Genomic DNA, 20,104 nt, shown 5'->3' with positions numbered 1-20,104 from the left:
AGCAGTAGTTTTATCTGATTTGAGCAGTAGTTTGATTTGATTATAATAGTACATTAATTGAAAGGGTTGCCTATATATACAAATTACACAGCATTTGCAAAACAATGTACAGTATAAATACACTGGGTTAATTTTTACAAATGACAAAACCATCTTTACAATACAATTTACAGTACAAGTATGAAATTAGTTTACCTTTTGGATTCGGGTATGTTCATACTGAGTGCGTGTGTGTCCCCAGGACAGCGAGTGCACAGCTTGGTAACAATGCACTATATCCCCCTCTCCATTTTGTTCAGTGGCTAATACAGTGCACCCTAACTGGTCACTATACATAGCAAATGTATAGTGGGTGCAGCCTGATTGGACGATTCAAATAAGGCTTTTGTTTACAGCCCATGTGAGATGTGCTTAGGAAAGGCCATGGTCAGACCTTGGAAGTAGATACCTATTTACAGTAACACCAACAGGGAAGCTATGGTTCTAGGAATGGTTTGATGCTGAAAAACACTCAATGGTTTATATATATTTTCTGCTAAATTAGATTTAAAATTACAATATTACTTACATCTGTTAATGGGGATTTCAACTAAAACTGCATTCTAACAAGTATCTAGGCCTAATCTTGGACAGTGTCCAGGCGAAGATGTTTTTGCCTCTGGAAAGGGGCTTTTCCCTGAGAGATCAGGTGTCTACTAAGAAGTTACAAGTCTCCTTTGATTCATCTTTGTATAAAATTGCTGGGGAAGATGGTTGCCACATTCAAGGCAGTCCTATAACACACAGTTCTATTCCAGGAAAGTGCAGAGAAATGTCCTGTTGGAAGGGAACAGGAGGGTTCAGTCACTGAATTGTCAAATTTCCCTAGGTCGCGGTATGTTTCAGGAATTGAACCATGATTCTGCCAGTTGCTTGGAAAGGGGTAACTTTGGATGCCAGTTTGACAGGATGGGGAGCTGTGATGGGGTTTCTTTCAGTTCAGGGGACGTGGCCTCCTCAGGAAAGGGTTTTACTGATCAACATTCTGGAACTGCAAGCAGTCTCCCTCGCTCTGCATCACTGGACAAGGCAGCAGCCGGCTGTGGTATAGGTCAATCATTAAGGAGTTACCAGGAGTGGGGCTGCCCTGATGGTGGTGGGTTGCATTCTGTCATGGGCAGAATGTCCTGTAGTATATAGTACAGATCCCAAGTAAATATGCAGGCAGACTTTCTAAGTTGCCAGCAGTTAATTCTGGGGGAATGGTCGCTCCATCTTGAAGTTTTCAGAGTGATTTGTCACACAACACAATCAGATTGGACGTTAAAAGACTGTCTCCTCATCATAGTGTTATGATCACAGCACAAGAGTTAGTAATGGGAACAAAAAAAAAAAAGCCAGACGTCCACAAAGTGTCCCCAGGGATGATGGGAAAAGAAATTTATACACAGCCAAACCACTGAAAGGTGCTCATGCTATAATGCATGAGAATGTAAACTATCCATGGGCCATATGCGTGGGGCTAATGATAGTGATGATTGGAAATTCAGAGCCTAGTAACATAAACTACTATGTTACTGGGCTTCCAATCATCACTATTATTAGCTCCACACATATGGCCCATGGATAGTTTACATTCTGGTGCATTATAGCATGAGCGCCTGGCAGGTGCATTATAGCATGAGCGATTTGTCATATGCATGGGGCTAATGATAGTGATGATTGGAAGTTCAGAGCCTAGTAACATAAGCTACTATGTTACTGGGCTTCCAATCATCACTATCATTAACTCCATGGATAGTTTACATTCTGGTGCATTATAGCATGATAGCATGAGCACCTGGCAGGTGCATTATAGCATGAGCTATTTGTCAGTGATGGGGCACCATCTGCTAGTGTCCGGGTTCAATGCAAAACTATAGGTTTGTCTCTAGAGTGATTAGAGTAGACACCTTAGTAACACAATGAGACTGTTTCTCCATAATTTGTCTTTCCTTTGGTTCAGCTCCTTCGAGTGGAAAGAGTGCCAGTATTTCTGATTGCCAGCATCGTAAACTTGACAGTGGGCGGTCCTTGGCTGCTGCCAGCACGACTTAACCTCCTGTCTCAGGGTCCAAAATTGAGGCCCAGGTGCTGAAGGATCATGGGCATGGTTATTCCTACATTATTAAAAGCCAGAAAGCCGCCTTCTGGAAAATTTTACCATAGGACCTGGAGGTCTTATGTGGCCTGGTGTGAGGCTTGGAAGTGTCATCCCCATAAATATGTGATTGGTCGTATTTTGGCTTTTCTCCAATCAGAAAAGAGGGACTGAATTAAGTACCATCAAAGTCCAGGTATCGCCCCTTGTGTTGTTTTTTTTTCCCCAGGCAGCAACTGTCTCCCATTTGTTAGTAAGCACGTCTATTCAGGGGTTAAATCGCATGGTTCTGCCTGTTAGGTTACCTTTGTATCTGTGGTATTTAAATTTGGTCTTTGGAATTCGGGAGATTCTGTTGGTCCTTTTGATTCTGAAGGCTGCATTTTTTTTTTTTTGGTCACTATCATGTTAGTGTCGTTATTGGCAGCTTGTAAGAAGCCATTTTTTATGGGAATGCATCATGACACGGTAGTACTGCACCCCTATCCATTACGCTTACCAAAGGTTGTTGTGAATTTTCACCTTAAAGTAGAAAATTACATTCTGCTAGATGGCTTCAGAATGGCCCCTTTTGTCAGGTATAGCTATGTAAAACATTAAAAAGAAGCGCCTATACAAGGAGAATCCACTAATACACCTTCTCACCCTGCTCTGTACATGCTTAGTTGCTCTCTATTTTTAGGCAGTGTGCCCCATTTTTAGAGGCCGATTTGACAGGTTAAAGATTTACTGCTGTTCAGAGGCTGTGGGCTTCAGCAAATGGCAGCCTCCGGCAAGAAGAAACAGGAACAATGCTGAAGGCAATACTTAACACACACATTTTGGTAGCATAATTAATAATGTCGAATGTGAAAAAATCCAAAATCAAGTTGCTATGGGTAAAGTTATGCCGTGTACACACGACCGGTTTTCCCATCGGTCGGAATAAACTCTGAAGGTTTTTCTGACAGAGTTCCGCCGGAAACGGTCTTGTGTACACACGATCACACCAACGTCCGATCATCAAAAGCACTGTGACGTACAACACATATGACGGGACTAGATAAAGGAAGTTCAATAGCTACTTGCTTCAGAGCATGCTTCGTTTTTGATTCATCGAAACAGCATAAAGACGAGCGGTTTTCCCGATAGGAATTGGTTCTTTTGGAAATACTTAAAACATGTTCTATTTCTAGGTCCCTCAGAATTTTTGAAAAAAAAAGTCCAATAAGGCATATACACGATCGGAATATACGATGAAAAGCTTCTTTTTGACTTTTTCTGTCAGACATTCCGCTCTATGTACGAGCATCAAAGTAGGTCTGCGAGTACCTGTGTATTCTCTTGTTGAGTATTAGTATTAGGAAGCTAGTTGTTAGGTAATTTGGACAGGGTATAATCTCCAATCCTCGTTAAATGAATAGGTACGATGCCAAGCGGGTGTGGAGAGGCGACTCATTGTACATCTTGCGGCATGTATGCGTTCCTTGATCATCCGATCGAGGGTGAATACTGCTGTGCAAAATGTGAGCACATTGTTTCCCTGGAAACCCGGGTTCTGAATCTGGGGAAGCAACTGTCAGCACTCATTCATCTAAGGCTCGCTAGTTCCTAAATGTCTTGCAGGACAATTTCATGGGTCAGCTGGTAGACGCACCAACTAGAAATAAAGCGTTACTGGATCTACTGATTATCAACAATACAGACCTGATCATGGATGTTGATATACGGGGCAATTTAGGTAACAGCGATCACAGGTCAATTGGCTTCAGTATAAATCACACAAAAACATGGGCGACACAGTGGTGTAGTGGTTAGCACTCTCACGTAGTAGTAAGAAGGGTCGCTGGTTCGAAACCCAACCACGACACTACCTGCCTGGAGTTTGCATGTTCTCCCTGTGCTTGCGTGGGTTTCCTCCGGGTACTCCGGTTTCCTCCCACGGTCCAAAGACATGCAGGTAGGTTAATTGGCTTCTGTCCAAAATTGGCCCTAGTATATGAATGGGGACCTTGAATTGTGGGCTCCTTGAGGGTAGGGACCGATATGAGTGTGCAATGTACAGGGACAATTGTAGACACTCACTCAGGTTGAACTGGATGGACTGGTGTCTTTATTCAACCTTACTAACTATGAAGAGCGGTTGCTGTTGCGACTCGGCGCAGACCACCCCTGAAGGTGGCTAGTTGCTGAAGCCTGCTGTTGATCTGTGCATAGCCATCCTGTAGTTTCTGTACTGCTTCTGTGAGTGCAGAGATTTGCTGGCACAGGACTTCTAATGGAGAACCCGCTCTGTTGGCCTCTGGCTGGTTCGTACTATCATATAAATGTACTCACCGAGGCCATAATGCAGAGAGCGGTCGCTGTTGCGACTTGGCGCAGACCACCCCTGAAGGTGGCACAGAGGGTGGTTGCACCAAGAGGCACAAGCTACCCGTAGGACAGCCACTTGCTAGTAGATCAGCAAGTAGCTTGAGCAGAGCTGAAAGGTGATGTCCCGTGGGATGGTCCAGAAGCAATGGTAGCAAGTCCGTAAGGCAAAGGCAGAATCCAGGAGGCAGGCCAGGGATCAAACACCGTCCAGATCAGAAGACAAGTACCAGGAACGCTGAGACAGAAGGGTAATCCAAAGACAAGCCAGGGGTCGAACACAGGAGATATCAGGTAAGGATACAGGCTGAGGGTCAAACACGTTCAGAAAGCTGGAGTCCAAGGTCAAGCCAGAGGTCGGGTGAGGAGAAGATCAGCGAGCTCGATGAGGCAAACCGGGTCACAACAGGTAATACAAATCTCAAGAGCAGATGTTGGAATCACAGGAAGCTGAAGACGAACCAGCAGTGTGTTTAGATGACCTCACTTCCTTTATAGGTCAGCGAGGGGACACACCCTGTGTGTGTGCTTTAGCTTATTCCTATTGCGCACAACTGTGCGCCAGAGCGCTTTACCCGTGCGCATCTTATGACACTTTAAGAGCATATTAAATAAGGGCATTAGCCAATGCATCCCATTGGGTGATAAATTTAAAAGAGCAAACAAAAGACAAGGTTGAGGGATCATCCTCAGCATTCATACTTTATAAAGAATGCAACAAGAAATGTAAGGGTGCAATAAGGATGGCTAAGATAGAACATGATGCCGATATTTAGAAATCGCGGTGGCCGATGGCTGATATATGATGCAGTTTTTTTTTGGGCCTATATGTTAGGCCGATTTTTGTTTCTCTCCCCCAATAAAAAAAAAATCATTAGTGTATTTTTTCTCCAAAAATTGCGTTTGAAAGATCGCTACGCAAATACTGTGTGACATAAAATATTGCAACAACCGCTATTTTATTCCCTAGGGGCTCTACTAAAAAAATATATATATATATAATTTTTGCGGGTTCTAGCAGAAAATACAGGATTTTTACTTGTAACCAACAAGTGTCAGAAAAGATTTAGTCTTTAAATGGTTAAACTGAGAACTCTTCCATACAGAGTCCATTCATAAGTATAAACATTTTATCTCTTTGGTCTTTTCTTGGCACACTGCCCAGAGAGGAGAAGTCGTTCCACGGAAGTCTTCAGGCAACTTGCATTGAGTTCTATTACAGAAGTCATTTGCAAGTCGCGCTGAAGTTATAATCAGCCTTTTTCATTAGCACAATCGGCCGATGATGATTAATTGCAAAACGCAAAATATCGGTCGACCTGTAATACACGGTTCTGTGCACATTGTTGCTACACACAAACAGCTAAACGCATAAGTGAAGGAACGCACATCAGCGGAGGATAAACTTCCTTTCACCATGCAGAAACTCCTGGCTAGTCTTTCTTTTGCGGTGGAACAGCTATTTGAGGATGTTTGGATAATTCTTTCAAAGAAATTCTAGTGGGAAAAGTACCCCCCCCCCTTTTTTTTGTCCATTTAAGTAAAGGAGTAAATATATTTTTATTTTTAAAAAGCCCCTTCTTTTTGTGCCAGGGGCATCAGCCTCCAGGCAGTCACAATGGCTTACACCATCAGGTTTAATAGGTAATCCTCAGAGTTAACCCTAGGGGATACTGTAGCCTGCTTATCAGGAGGCGTCCCGCTAGCTTAATAGGGGGAATTCTTCTGCAGTTCTCATAGATCTGACAGGAAGACGAATGGGGGATTTCCTCTATTGCTCCATTCTGAAGTTCCAAGAGTTCCCGTCTCCTCGTTTTTTTTCTCAGATCAAACGTTCCTGAGGATCCAGAGAAAAATAAGTCTTTCTCTCCGCATGGAATTTATCTGACGAGTAGTCTCCTTCCTACTAGGGGGAGAACTTTGAGCATCTATCGACATCTAGGATGCTTATCTCCATGTGCCAATCTTCCCTGCTCACCAGAAATGTCTGCGCTTCGATGCAGAAAATCTTCATTTCCAGTTTGTAGCTCTACCTTTTCAGGCTAGCTTCTGCACCTCGAGTGTGTATAAAAATCCTGGCCCCTCCTTTAGCCAGGTTAAGGGCTCAAAGTATAATAGTACTAGCCTACTTAGACAATCTACTCTTGATAGGTCAATCTGTAGCCCGTTTATACCAAGGTCTGGTTACCAGTCAGCAACCTGGAATACTTGGGTTGGATCCTCAACCTAGTAAGATTGCGGTACTTAGGGCTGATCATAGATACAGTCTACTAAAGGGTATTTTTACCCCAGTATTGAATCGGTTCCTTAAGGAACTAATTTGGTGAGTTAAAACAAGGAACAATCCTTCAATTTATCTTTGCATGTGCTTATCAGTAAAGATGAAGAGAGATTTGGGCAGTACTCCTGGCCCTGGAGGCCTGGACGCTCAGACTATTGTCTTGTCAGAATCGCCCTGAAAGCGCCCGATCTCGTCTGATCGCGGAGGTTAAGCAGGGTCAGGCCTGGTTAGTACCTGGATGGGAGACCGCCTGGTAATACCAGGTGCTGTAGACTCAATCTGACAATGCCACAGCGGTGGCTTATATCAATCACCAAGGGGGCATGAGAAGTCGTGCAGCCCAGAAAGAGGTGAATTTTTTCCTGTCTTGGGCAGAAAACAACATTCCTTGCCTATCAGCAATTTCATAACAGGAATGGAGAATTGGCAGGCAAACTACTTGATTCATCAACTATTGTTTACAAGAGAATGGTTCCTTCACCCCGGCATCATTCTGTCAATATGCCAAAGATGGGGCATTCCGGACGTGGGTCTATTGGCGTCCGGGTTCAGAAAGATTGACAACTGGCATACGAAACAGATGCCTTGTTATTTCATAGTTACTAAGGTTGAATAAAGACACCAGTCCATCCAGTTCAACCTGAGCGAGTGCACACTGTACATTGGTCCCTACCCTCAAGGAGCCAACAATCCAAGGTCCCCATTCATAATTTTGGACAGAAGCCAATTAACCTACCTGCATGTCTTTGGATTGTGGGAGGAAACCGGAGTACCCGGAGGAAACCCACGCAAGCACAGGGAGAACATGCAAACTCCAGGCAGGTAGTGTCGTGGTTGGGATTTGAACCAGCGACCCTTCTTACTGCTAGGTGAGAGTTCTAACCACTACACCACTGTGCCGCCCAATGGGATCAATTTTCCTTCTTCAGTTCTCCTTCGCAGAAGCAAGCAAAAAGGCAAGGAGGTGATTCTTGTGGCCCAGCATGGTCCAGGAGATCTTGGTTTGCAGAGATCATAAAGACTTTCTTTTGCAAGGTCCGGTACCAAGGTCTCTACATTCTCTTGATGTGGTGAGAGCGGTCAAGGTGCATTTAAGGGTGAACGCTCAGATGCATAAAAACAGATGTTGTTTTTTTTTTTTTTTTGTGTTGCCTGACGGTCCTATAAGAGGACAGGCAGCATCGGAATCAACGATTCCTTGGTGGATTCGTCAAGTGATTGATCAAGCTTTTGGCTTAAAAGAAGAGAGTTCCTCCTTTTTTCATTTTTAAGGAACTCCACCAGGGCCGTTAGCGCTTCTTGGGCAATGCATCACAAAGCCTCCATGGCTCAGATCTGCAAGGCCGCACCTTGGTCTTCAGCCCATACATTTACCAGATTCTATCAAGTAGATGTAATAGATCATGAGGATATGGCCTTTGGGCGCAGTGTACTGCAGGTTGCAGTATGGGTACTCTAGTCTCTTGGTGCCCTACTATTGTTGTGTCTCCCTCCCTTCAGTTGGCATTGCTATGGGACATCCCACATAGTAACTACTATGGCTTTGTGTCACCTGATGTATGAAAAGAAAACAGGATTTTTAAAAAGCTTACCTGTAAAATCCTTTTCTTAGAAGTACATCAGGGGACATAGAGGTCCCTCCCTTCTTGGTATAGACATATATTGCTTTGCTACAAAACTGAGGTGCTCCCACCAGTGGGAGGAATATGTAGGGAGTGCACTTTTTAACTTAGGGTGTGCCAGTGTCCATCACCTGAAGGTGCCCTATAGCCCACATGCGCTTCAAAGAAATGGATTTTACAGGTAAGCTGTTTTTAAAAATCCTGTTTTTTTGTTTGTTTTATAGGTGAGTGCAATTGTGCTCTCACTTATAGGTGGTGCATAATCCAAAAAGTCATGATTTATAGCCTGTTTTGTTTCCTGTGATGTACTCTAAGAAATGGATTTATAGGCAAGCACACAAATCTATATATGTATTTTTTTTATAACACGTACTCTTTATGTGCAAAATTATTTACAGTTTGTCTGAGCCAATCTAGCCCTGAATTTGGCAGCTTTGAAATCATCAAAGCAAGGATTGGCCCTTCATTACTTAATGAGCGTCTCCTGTATGAAATTCAAGTCAGTTCCTTTAAAAAAGCCTTTTATCATTATTGTAATCATTAACTCTTAGGCTGGGGTCACACTGCAGTACGATGTGGCTCACAGCAGGGGTCCGGTGCATCCCTGTTCTCTTTTTCAGGTGAGTTTTCAGCCCACATTTTTGGCTGCATTCGGTCCTGCAATCCGCGCTGGAGCTGGAGAGACGGTCACAATCTCCTTGGAAAGAAGCAAAAGTAAAGGAGCGCCCGGTATCCAGTAAATGCAAATATTAAAGATGTTTTGTTTGAAGTTTCAGCGTAAAAATGAGGCCAACGCCGAAGTTGTTAAAAAAAAATGGTCCTGGTGGGTCGGACTGGGTGCCTTTGGCAAATAGATCATTGCCTTTGGCACAAAGAGTGTTTGGACATCTAACATTTTTTTTAACAACTTTTATTAGCAGCCCTGATGAAGGGGGAATACTTAGTCCCTTGGAACGCGTTGCCCTACTTTTATTGCTGAAACTTCAAATAAAACATCCATACCTGCATTTACTGGATACGGGGCGCTCCTTTATTTTCACTTTTTTCCAAGCAAACACAGAGTCGACCACAAGGCCGTACCCCGAGGTTGCAGTCCAGGCCCTTACAGGGCTCACCACCACCTTTTGCTCCAATCAGGCACAAACTTATGGAAACCAGCTCTTCCCATCTGCCCACAACCCTACATAACCTACAGCAATGATTGATCGAGTCAGTCCAGTGCAAGCTACACCACCTCCCCTAGGTCACAATCCCCTGACATGCAAATTGAAACTGGCATCCGCTTCGCAATAGTGTGAACCCGGCCTTATAGCATTTCTTTACAAAACATATTTAAATTTTTGTCACAGGCCTGTTCACCAGGAAATTCAGTTGTAACTATTAAATGTATTAAATTGCATCTTCTGTGAATGAATGAATTAATAGTTTGTATATTTTTTTTACTTTAATACAGCTAACTGTAAACCCCCAGCAACTAGTCTAAACCAAGCTACAGCCTCCCCAAGAAGAAGCCTACGAAGTACAACTCAGAGTAATGGAGCAATGAACACATTTTCCACTCACAGACAAAGGGATTCTACAGAGGTTAAACAGCAGTCTCAACCGCAGAAAAATATTGGTGGTATTAAGAGAAGCTCATCTCCTACATTTACATCACCTATAAGAAGTAGAAAGGGTTCAGCATCAAGCAAGATTTCTGCAGTACCTAATAGGAGAAACTTTTCCATTGTGGCATCAGGCCTTAGTCAGAATGAGCTGGTAAGTCAACTTTTTGTACGCTTCCTCCTTTTCCTGCTTTGGAAATACAGTAATGAACCCTTTACCAGGTAATGCATAATGTGGAATTATATTTAGATATACCGTATTTATCGGCGTATAATGCGCACCCCAAGTTTAGGAGGGAATTTTAAGGAAAAAAACTATTAGGAGGGAAGTTTAAGGAAAAAAAAACTCACATTTAAATGCCTATCAATGCAGCCTTATCAGTGTCCATCTGCAGCCTTGTCCATCATTGCACCCTTGTCAGTGTCATTTGCAGCCTTGTCCATCATTTACAGCCTTTTCATGCAGCCTTGTCCATCATTTGCAGCCTTGTCAGTGTCATATGCAGCTTTGTCATGCAGTCTTGTCTATCATTGCAGCCTTGTCAGTGTCATATGCAACCTTGTCCATTGTTGTACCCTTGTCAGTGTCAATTGCAGCCTTGTCAGTTTTATTTGCAGCTTTTTTTTTTTAAATGGAGCCACGAGATACAGAGCCAGATGTCCTGTGTATCTCGGTGGCGCTCGGTAGTTCTCAGCCGCCTTCGGCCGTTCTCGTCAACTTCCGGCCGTTCTCGTCAGCTTTCGCCCGCTCTCGGTCGAAAAAAGTGCGTGTTATACGCCGATAAATGTGGTAAAAAAAATATTAAATACCATAGTAGACACTTGCAAATGTCTCAGTGCATATCATAATCTTGAATGAGTGTTCCTGACCAGAAATAATTCTGTTGGCTCTATTTGGGTTTACATGTGGTAATTTTCTATTACTACCTGGATATTTTCATGATTTTGTTGTCCTATGACTTTTGGGAAGTGACAGTGATAGACTGTTATTGACCTGGGTCTACACTTTTTAACCTCCTCTATTAAAGTGGTTGTAAATCCACTTTGTTCTGTTCATACAATCCCGTGTTTCGTTACATTGTGCCCCAGTGTATGTGCTTTATTAAAAAAATGCAGTTTTATACCCTATTTCACAGCGCCTCTCCGTGCTCACTTGACTGGCCTCCCCTTTTCTTCCTGATCTGATGACTACAGTGAAAGGGGCTTAAAAAATTCCCCTCTGACATCAGCCAGGAGGAGGGAAGGAGAGGAGGAGACCGGCGGGAGGTCACTTGAGCCGCGCTCCGAAGTTAGGTATAAAATGGATATTTATTTTATAAAGCACATACACTGGGACATGCAATGTTACCTAAAACTGGGGATTGTATTAAAATAGTCAAGTTATTTTAGTGACAGGAGGATGGGGCAGACACTAACACTAGCTGACAAGCTGGGGGGGGGGGGAGCAGGATGATGGAAGCACGTAAACTGACCATGGTATCGGCTCTCAGCGGCCATGATAAACGTGGTCAGTTTATAGAGAGGAGGGCAGAACCAGGTGTAGTGATATATTTTATATAGTGGGTAGATAATTAATTAGTTATTATAAGTACTCTTCCGCAGCAACCCAATTCTTCCAGAGAGATGCACTTTATTGACTTCCAACACAACAAAGTCTTGCAACAGATGACACAATCCAACAGAGTAAATCTTACAAATCTAGTAAATATTCAGAGCCCCATGTTCCTTAGACCTTGGGGCCTTCATAACCACACACCCAGACAAGACTGAACGCCATGTTATATCCCCAACACATTAAATGGCTGAGCAATTTGATTGGCCCTTTCCATTAAATGCTTTGATCTCCATGTGTTTTTCAGAGAGACAGAAGATGACCCCTAGCCTTGAACAGCTGTAGTCATAAACTGCCCTAATTCGCATTCTTGCATATTAACATGAGCAAGTTTCCTTCAATATGCACAATTAGATTAACAGATACCACCTTAACAACCTTTTGGTCAACAAGTCCCCTTTGATATGTGTAATTGAGTTGGCTTGGACAAGTCACTCAGTCAACTGAAATCTGGCCTGGTCAATCTTGTACTGTATGTGTCCATATAACACCATATATAAAATACATGGACCTACACACACACACATTTATATATTTATATATATATATATATATATATATATATATATATATATATAAAACAACATATAAAAAATATATATATATATATATAAAACAACAGGCAGGATCAGCCAGGTATTGTAGATTATACAAAGGACCAAATTACACTGCACAAGCACTGTGCTGTTATTCATGCTTTAAAGGAACAGGATGCATTTTTTTTATGGTAACAACCACTTTAAACTTTTCCCAAAGGAATTGTACTTCTGCACTTTTGTTATTGACACAGGTCTGCCACACTGCAATTTAATGGATGCCGCACCTCTGTTTCGTTTCACCTTTTTTTGTTCTGTGGTCACCTGCCTCCTGATTGGACAAATATGTAGTGTTAGGCTGACTACCAGTAAACAGGTAGGTTATGCAGATAGCTCTAAAACTGAAACAGGAAATAATGGCGTCATCTTCCTAATGAATGCACTGCAGTGTGACTGGGTATGTTCGTGTTTAAGTCTAAATTTTAAGTAATTTCTAAAATGGCTACATGAAATTTAAAGTGAGGTCTTACACACTAATTAAGTGAATAAACAATGAAAACGAATAATGTGAAGTACATGATATCGCTGCAAGATCTGAAGTGTACACTAAACAAAAACCGTAAATAATGATCTGCGCAGACTTCTAACACATTAATGTTATAGAAAAATAATCCTAAATAGTGTAAAAAGGAAAGACAATAGCTGAAATCCAAAATAAAATGAGTATACATAAGAAAAAAGTCCATCAAAGTGATAAGTTAGTGACAATAATCATGAGTGTCCATAAACCTGGTGAATCTTCTAAATAAACAGTTGTGTTGTGAAATTGATGTTAATCTTCCTGACAAAATAGTCACGTAATACTCCCAGCGCCCTTACCTATAAATGGAGAAAAATAAGCCTTTTATCAATATCCTGGGATGGGATTGCCTATGTGTCATCCAAATTCCCAATCGATGTCCGTGTAGATGGTTATGGACGTGGTTCACGACTCGCTGAGCAAGCACTCTCTTGAATAGCCTCAAAATCTCATGGTTCCGTTATGGACGGTCAATATTCGCTATTAAAGGAAATAAAAGAAAAAAGGCCTCCCATAGTGTAATATGTAAAGATAATACAATTTATTGAAAATGTCAAGTTGCCTCTTACGTCAAAAAAAGTTAAAAACAAGCTTATCTGTATGTAGCCGTGTGTCAAACACACTCCTTGCATCAAACCCGTTCTCTCAAACCTCCGGCCAATCCCTACGCACGTTACGTCACAACACGTGACTTCATCAGGGAAACCGGATTGGTTCTTGAGCCATTCTATTTATGTGTAGAAACAGGAAGTGAATTAATGGCCATTTTGTATAAAATTGTCCTCACCATGGTGATATAATGCATCTTACCTAAAACCCACTGATCCAAGTAAACAGACATTACCACATTCTTACGTCCTCATCTCAGCATAGCTTCCTCTCAGCAGTCCCCTCTGGTTCCCCATTCCCCAGTAAACATACATCACCACCAGCTCCATCGTTCTTTCATCTGCCCAGTAGAGCAGAGACTCTTGGCTTTTTATTCACACACAGACAGAAAGTAACTAACACCATGTGACCTCAACACAGGATATGGCCAAATAATGATATGACAACACAGAAACTCATGGCCCCAACAGCCAATCGTTCCCTCAATACAAAATGACATCACAGGAAATGACAAACAGTAAAGGGGAGGGCACCCACAGGAAGGGAAAGGGGAGGGGGAGAGAGTGCACACGCCCCGTCATTGTCAGCATGGATCCCACTCCATACTGCTCAGAGTAACCAGTATTTAATAAAATCATTCTATTTGTTCTTACAGGCTTGAGAAGATCTGCAGGGACATTGCTACTGTTGTTGTAAATATATGGTACGAGTAAATTAACAAGGCAGATATCAATGTCCTCTTATTAAAGCAGATATGTATCCATAAGTGTAGCCACGCAGAGTTAAAATAATATGTTTCGCTCGTTATGCGGACTTCGCTGGTTGCATCCTCCATTTTTAAAGTTTTCCACACAGAAGCAATCCGTGCATCCACCAGCGCTTTCTCATGTGCAGCCACTGGGGCAGAGGAATCATTCTCACTGTCCAAAAGATCTAGAATTCAGGATCTGACGAGACAGATGAAGCAGGGGAAGGCAGGGATGCTTCTTGCTAGTCCGCCGCCCAAGAGCCACCTCCACCTGGGACACAAAGGACTACAGGGCCGCCGTCAGTTCGTAACCGGATGACTGAGACCCAGAGGGACCTGCAGCCTCTGACAGAGTCAGGTGGGGTAACATGCTCCTGAAACTCCATAGGAGAGAAAAATAAAAGAGAGCCCCACACCAAGAGTGACCACTACAAGGGGACACCCCACCTGCAGCATCGCACCAGTGTGAACCGAGCCTCAAATCATACAGCCTGTCACCTAACTGCTCCCACCAAGGCTCAGTTCACACTGGTGCGATTCGGGAATCCTGCGAATCCACTGCGGGTTCGCACATCGCATCCAACTCACACATCAGTTCACACTGCCATATGCAAACTGCTGGGGAGTGTCATACAATGTTAATAACACCCCCATTTCAGCTCGCATATCGCACTGCAAACTGACAGTTTGGACATGAATCGGATTGCATAGGTGTGAACAGCCATGCGATCTGATTCTGGTGCGGACCAAAAAAAGGGTCCTGTGCGTCTTTGGTCCGAATGTGATATGATTTCAACCATACAGTTTGTATGCCTGAAATCACATCGCACAGACATCACATGTGATCCGAACAGCAATGCGGTGCGAATCACAGGAATGGGGAGTGTACAGTGGTGGGTAGTACATGCAGGATAGTGGACAGTGTCAGATAAATTTTTTATTTTACAATTGAATTTTGTTTTTTCAAAGAGTTTTTTTTGGGACCGGTGGATTTTTTTATTTTTATAAATTTTTTATGTTTTATAAAAACACACACACACACACACACACAAACACACACACAGTTTTGTGTTTCACCAAATGTCAGTAACAACCCATACAATCCATACATACTAAGAAACCAATGAGCTCAGAAATTAACCACTTGCCGACCGCCTAACGCCGATGTACGTCGGCAGAATGGCACGGGCAGGCATAAGCACGTACATGTACGTGATTTGCCTCCCGCGGGTCGGGGGCCCGATCGGGCCCCCGCCCGGTGCCTGCGGCGGTCGGTTTTCGTTCGGGAGCGATCCCGGACGAGGGGACGGCCATTCATTCATGGCCACCCCCTCGCGATCGCTCCCGACGAATAGAAATCCCCGGTGACATCACTTCCTCTCCTGTAATGTAAACACAGGAGAGGAAGTGATGTATTCTCTCCTCCGTGTCGGTATTTTTCGTTCCGACACGGAGGAGAGCGGATCAGTGAGTTGCACCAACACATCCCACACACAGTAGAACATGCCAGGCACACTCACACCCCCCCTTTACCCCCCGATCACCCCCCCAATTACCCCTGCCCCCCAGTCACAGTGACACCAATGTCATTTTTTTTTTTTTTTTTTTTTTTTTTGCATTGGTGTCATTTGTGACTGTAATAACTGTTAGGGCAGTTAGAGTTAGCCCCCTTTAGTTCTAATGTACCCCCCTAACCCCCCCAATAAAGGTTTAACCCCGTGATCACCCCCCGTCGCCAGTGTCACTAAGGCTGGGTTCACATTGCAGCGGTTTATGAGAACGAATGTGATTCGCACCGCACTGCAGTGCAAATCACATCCGATCTCTGTGCGATTCGAGTTCAGCCATTCGCCGCACCCGCCGCACCCGCCACACCCGCCGCACCCGCCGCAAATTCGCACGGGACCCTTTTTTTGGCCCGCAGCAGAATCGGATCGCATGGGTGTTCACACCATGCGATCCGAGTTTGCAGATCGCACTGCGATATGCGAACTGATCTGGGGGTGTCAGTAACATTTCACTGACACTCCCAGCAGTTCGCATAGGGCAGTGTGAACTGCCGCCGGGAGGCATGCGATGCGGGAACCCGCCGCGGATTCGCGGCGTTTCCGCATCGCTCCAGTGTGAACCCAGCCTAATAAGCGATCATTTTTCTGATCGCCGTATTAGTGTCCCAGGTGACGCTAGTTAGGCAGGTAGGTATTTAGGTTCGCCGCAGCTTTTTATAGCGCCAGGGACCCCCATATACTACCGCATAAAGCCCCCTGATTGCCCCCTAGTTAACCCTTTCACCAGTGATCACCATATAACTGTTACAGGTGACGCTGGTTGGTTAGTTATTTTTTTATAGTTTCAGGGCACCCGCCATTTATTACCTAATAAAGGTTTAACCCCCTGATCACCCGGCGGGTGTCATTTGTGACTAATAACTGTTAGGGCAGTTAGGGTTAGCCCCCTTTAGTTCTAAGGTACCCCCCTAACCCCCCCAATAAAGGTTTAACCCCGTGATCACCCCCCGTCGCCAGTGTCACTAAGGCTGGGTTCAGATTGCAGCGGTTTGAGAACGGATGTGATTCGCACTGCAGTGCAAATCACATCCGATCTCTGTGCGATTCGAGTTCAGCCATTCGCCGCACCCGCCACACCCGCCGCACCCGCCGCAAATTCGCACGGGACCCTTTTTTTGGCCCGCAGCAGAATCGGATCGCATGGGTGTTCACACCATGCGATCCGAGTTTGCAGATCGCACTGCGATATGCGAACTGATCTGGGGGTGTCAGTAACATTTCACTGACACTCCCAGCAGTTCGCATAGGGCAGTGTGAACTGCCGCCGGGAGGCATGCGATGCGGGAACCCGCCGCGCATTCGTGGCGTTCCCGCATCGCTCCAGTGTGAACCCAGCCTAATAAGCGATCGTTTTTCTGATCGCTGTATTAGTGTCACAGGTGACGCTAGTTAGGCAAGTAGGTATTTAGGTTCGCCGCAGCTTTTTATAGCGCCAGGGACCCCCATATACTACCGCATAAAGCCCCCTGATTGCCCCCTAGTTAACCCTTTCACCAGTGATCACCATATAACTGTTACAGGTGACGCTGGTTGGTTAGTTATTTTTTTATAGTTTCAGGGCACCCGCCATTTATTACCTAGTCTCACTAGTGTACCCCTAAATTTAGGGGTGTCTACTTTCCAAAATGGGGTCATTTGGGGGGGGTTTGTGCCATCTTGGCATTTTATGGCCTTCAAAACTGTAACGCCCTTAGAAAGCCTGAAGGCGGTGCTTGGTTTTCGGGGCCCCGTACGCGGCTAGGCTCCCAAAAAGTCCCACATATGTGGTATCCCCGTACTCAGGAGAAGCAGCAGAATTTATTTTGGGGTGTCATTTCACATATGCCCATGGCATGCGTGAGCAATATATCATTTAGTGACAACTTTGTGAAAAAAAAAAAAAAAAAAAAAAAGTTTGTAATTTTCCCGCAACTTGTGGCAAAATATAAAATATTCCATGGACTCAACATGCCTCTCAGCAAATAGCTTGGGGTGTCTACTTTCTAAAATGGGGTCATTTGTGGGGGTTTTGTGCCATCTTGGCATTTTATGGCCTTCAAAACTGTAATAGGTAGTGAGGAGTGAAGTCAAATATTTACGCCCTTAGAAAGCCTGAAGGCGGTGCTTGGTTTTCGGGGCCCCGTACGCGGCTAGGCTCCCAAAAAGTCCCACATATGTGGTATCCCCGTACTCAGGAGAAGCAGCAGAATTTATTTTGGGGTGTCATTTCACATATGCCCATGGCATGTGTGAGCAATATATCATTTAGTGACAACTTTGTGAAAAAAAAAAAAAAAAAAAAAAAGTTTGTAATTTTCCCGCAACTTGTGGCAAAATATAAAATATTCCATGAACTCAACATGCCTCTCAGCAAATAGCTTGGGGTGTCTACTTTCTAAAATGGGGTCATTTGTGGGGGTTTTGTGCCATCTTGGCATTTTATGGCCTTCAAAACTGTAATAGGTAGTGAGAAGTGAACTCAAAAATTTACGCCCTTAGAAAGCCTGAAGGCGGTGCTTGGTTTTCGGGGCCCCGTACGCGGCTAGGCTCCCAAAAAGTCCCACATATGTGGTATCCCCGTACTCAGGAGAAGCAGCAGAATTTATTTTGGGGTGTCATTTCACATACGCCCATAGCATGTGTGAGCAATATATCATTTAGTGACAACTTTGTGTAAAAAAAAAAAAAAAATTTTTTTTTTGTCATTATTCAATCGCTTGAGGCAAAAAAATAAAATATTCAATGGGCTCAACATGCCTCTTATCAATTTCCTTAGGGGGTCTACTTTCCAAAATGGGGTCATTTGGGGGGGTTTTGTACTGCCCTGCCATTTTAGCACCTCAAGAAATGAGATAGGCAGTCGTAAACTAAAAGCTGCGTAAATTCCAGAAAACGTACCTTAGTTTGTAGATGTGACAACTTTTGCGCAAACCAATAAATATACAATTATTGACTTTTTTTTTACCAAAGACATGTGGCTGAATACATTTTGGCCTAAATGTATGACTAAAATTGAGTTTATTGGATTTTTCTAATAACAAAAAGTAGAAAATATCATTTTTTTTCAAAATTTGCGGTCTTTTTACGTTTATATCGCAAAAAATAAAAATCGCAGAGGCAATCAAATACCATCAAAAGAAAGCTCTATTTGTGGGAAGAAAAGGACGCAAATTTTGTTTGGGTACAACATTGCATGACCGCGCAATTACCAGTTAAAGCAGCGCAGTGCCAAAGTGTAAAAAGACCTCTGGTCATTTACCAGCAAAATGGTCCGGTCTGAAAGTGGTTAAGTTATGTTTAATAAAATGTAATGACTCAGGGGAAGATTATTGAACATATGGAGAAATGGAGGTGCAAAAAGGCATGGAAAGCCAAGACACCAGCTAAAAGCTATCAGTAATTAGAAAGCCCCATGTCGGTGCAAATTAATATCAGCCTGTTCGGTCTCAACTGATGGCCTATAAAAAGGTGTCTCTTAAGAAACATCTCATGATGGGTAAAAGCAAAGAGCTCTCTCAAGACATTTACAACCTTATTGTTGCAAAACACACTGAGCATTGGTTACAGAAGGATTTGTAAACTTCTGAATGTTCCAGTAAGCACTATTGGGGCCATAACCTGGAAGTGCAAAGAACATGATTTCTCTTTCGTTCATTGATGGACACAGCTCCATTAAATCTTGACCATGGGGTTATCATGCCACCTTTCAGGAGAGGACTAAGCAGAACATATATTACATGTGAAAACAAGCGAGCTGTACAGTTCCGCCCAGGGGGCGGTCCCTCTGGCCATAACCCTTCATCCTGCTTCCTGCAGCTCAGTTTTTTTTTCTGCCTAGTTAAGGTGAAGGACCTAGGCTCCCTGCCGGGACCATCGGTGTCCAGGCTCATTGGTGCACCTGGTGGCAGATGCTCCTTGATGGTTACCGATGCAAGAAGACCTCCTATTGCAAGGTCTGATACTCCATCCTGCTTTACCGTGGCTGGTTTTAACGGCATGGCTGTTGAAAGCCAGGTGTTGAGGAACCGAGGCTTGTCGGACTCTGTAATATCCACTATGCTGAGAGCACGAAAATCTCGGAAGATATACCATCGTACATGGAAGGCTTATATCTCCATGTGTGAAGAGATGGTGTGGCGTCCGCGCACCTATTTCGTTTCCAGGATCCTGCTGTTCTTACAGCAAGGGACAGATATCAGCCTTGGCTGTCTTTTTCCAACGACCCCTGGCGTCTCACTCATTGGAAAGTACCTTTGTGCAAGGGGTTCGGCATGTAGTCCCTCCGGTGCAACCGTCATTTGAGAACATCTGGGAAATTCCCTTGTTGACTCTTTCTCAGAAAATGGTCTTTCTAGTGGCTATTACATCTGCCAGGAGGGTTTCTGAGTTGACAGCTTTGTCTTGCAAGTTGCCCTATCTGGTTTTCCACAAGGATAAGGTGGTGCTGCGTCCACAACCTTCCTTTCTTCCAAAGGTGGTTTCGGCTTTCCATCTTAA

At 43.8% G+C, this 20,104-nt stretch overlaps 1 protein-coding gene across 2 annotated transcripts in view; it reads left to right on the top strand.

The window, feature by feature from the left end:
- Window positions 1-20,104, top strand: part of BRCA1 (BRCA1 DNA repair associated) — a 353,109-nt gene that overhangs the window by 184,517 nt on the left and 148,488 nt on the right. Inside the window, exon 15 of one of the 2 annotated variants that reach the window (XM_077459504.1) lies at window positions 9,825-10,129. In XM_077459504.1, the coding sequence (XP_077315630.1) occupies window positions 9,825-10,129 (305 nt within the window). The remainder of the gene's footprint in view (window positions 1-9,824; window positions 10,130-20,104) is intronic. The other variant, XM_077459503.1, reaches the window with a different exon arrangement.

Source organism: Lithobates pipiens, unplaced genomic scaffold, assembly GCF_037356315.1.
Source record: "Lithobates pipiens isolate NorthernLeopardFrog02 unplaced genomic scaffold, aLitPip1_a1.2 Scaffold_28, whole genome shotgun sequence".
Classification (NCBI taxonomy): domain Eukaryota; kingdom Metazoa; phylum Chordata; class Amphibia; order Anura; family Ranidae; genus Lithobates; species Lithobates pipiens.
The sequence above is the reverse complement of the archived record's forward strand: the minus strand, read 5'-3'. Positions and strand labels throughout refer to the sequence as shown.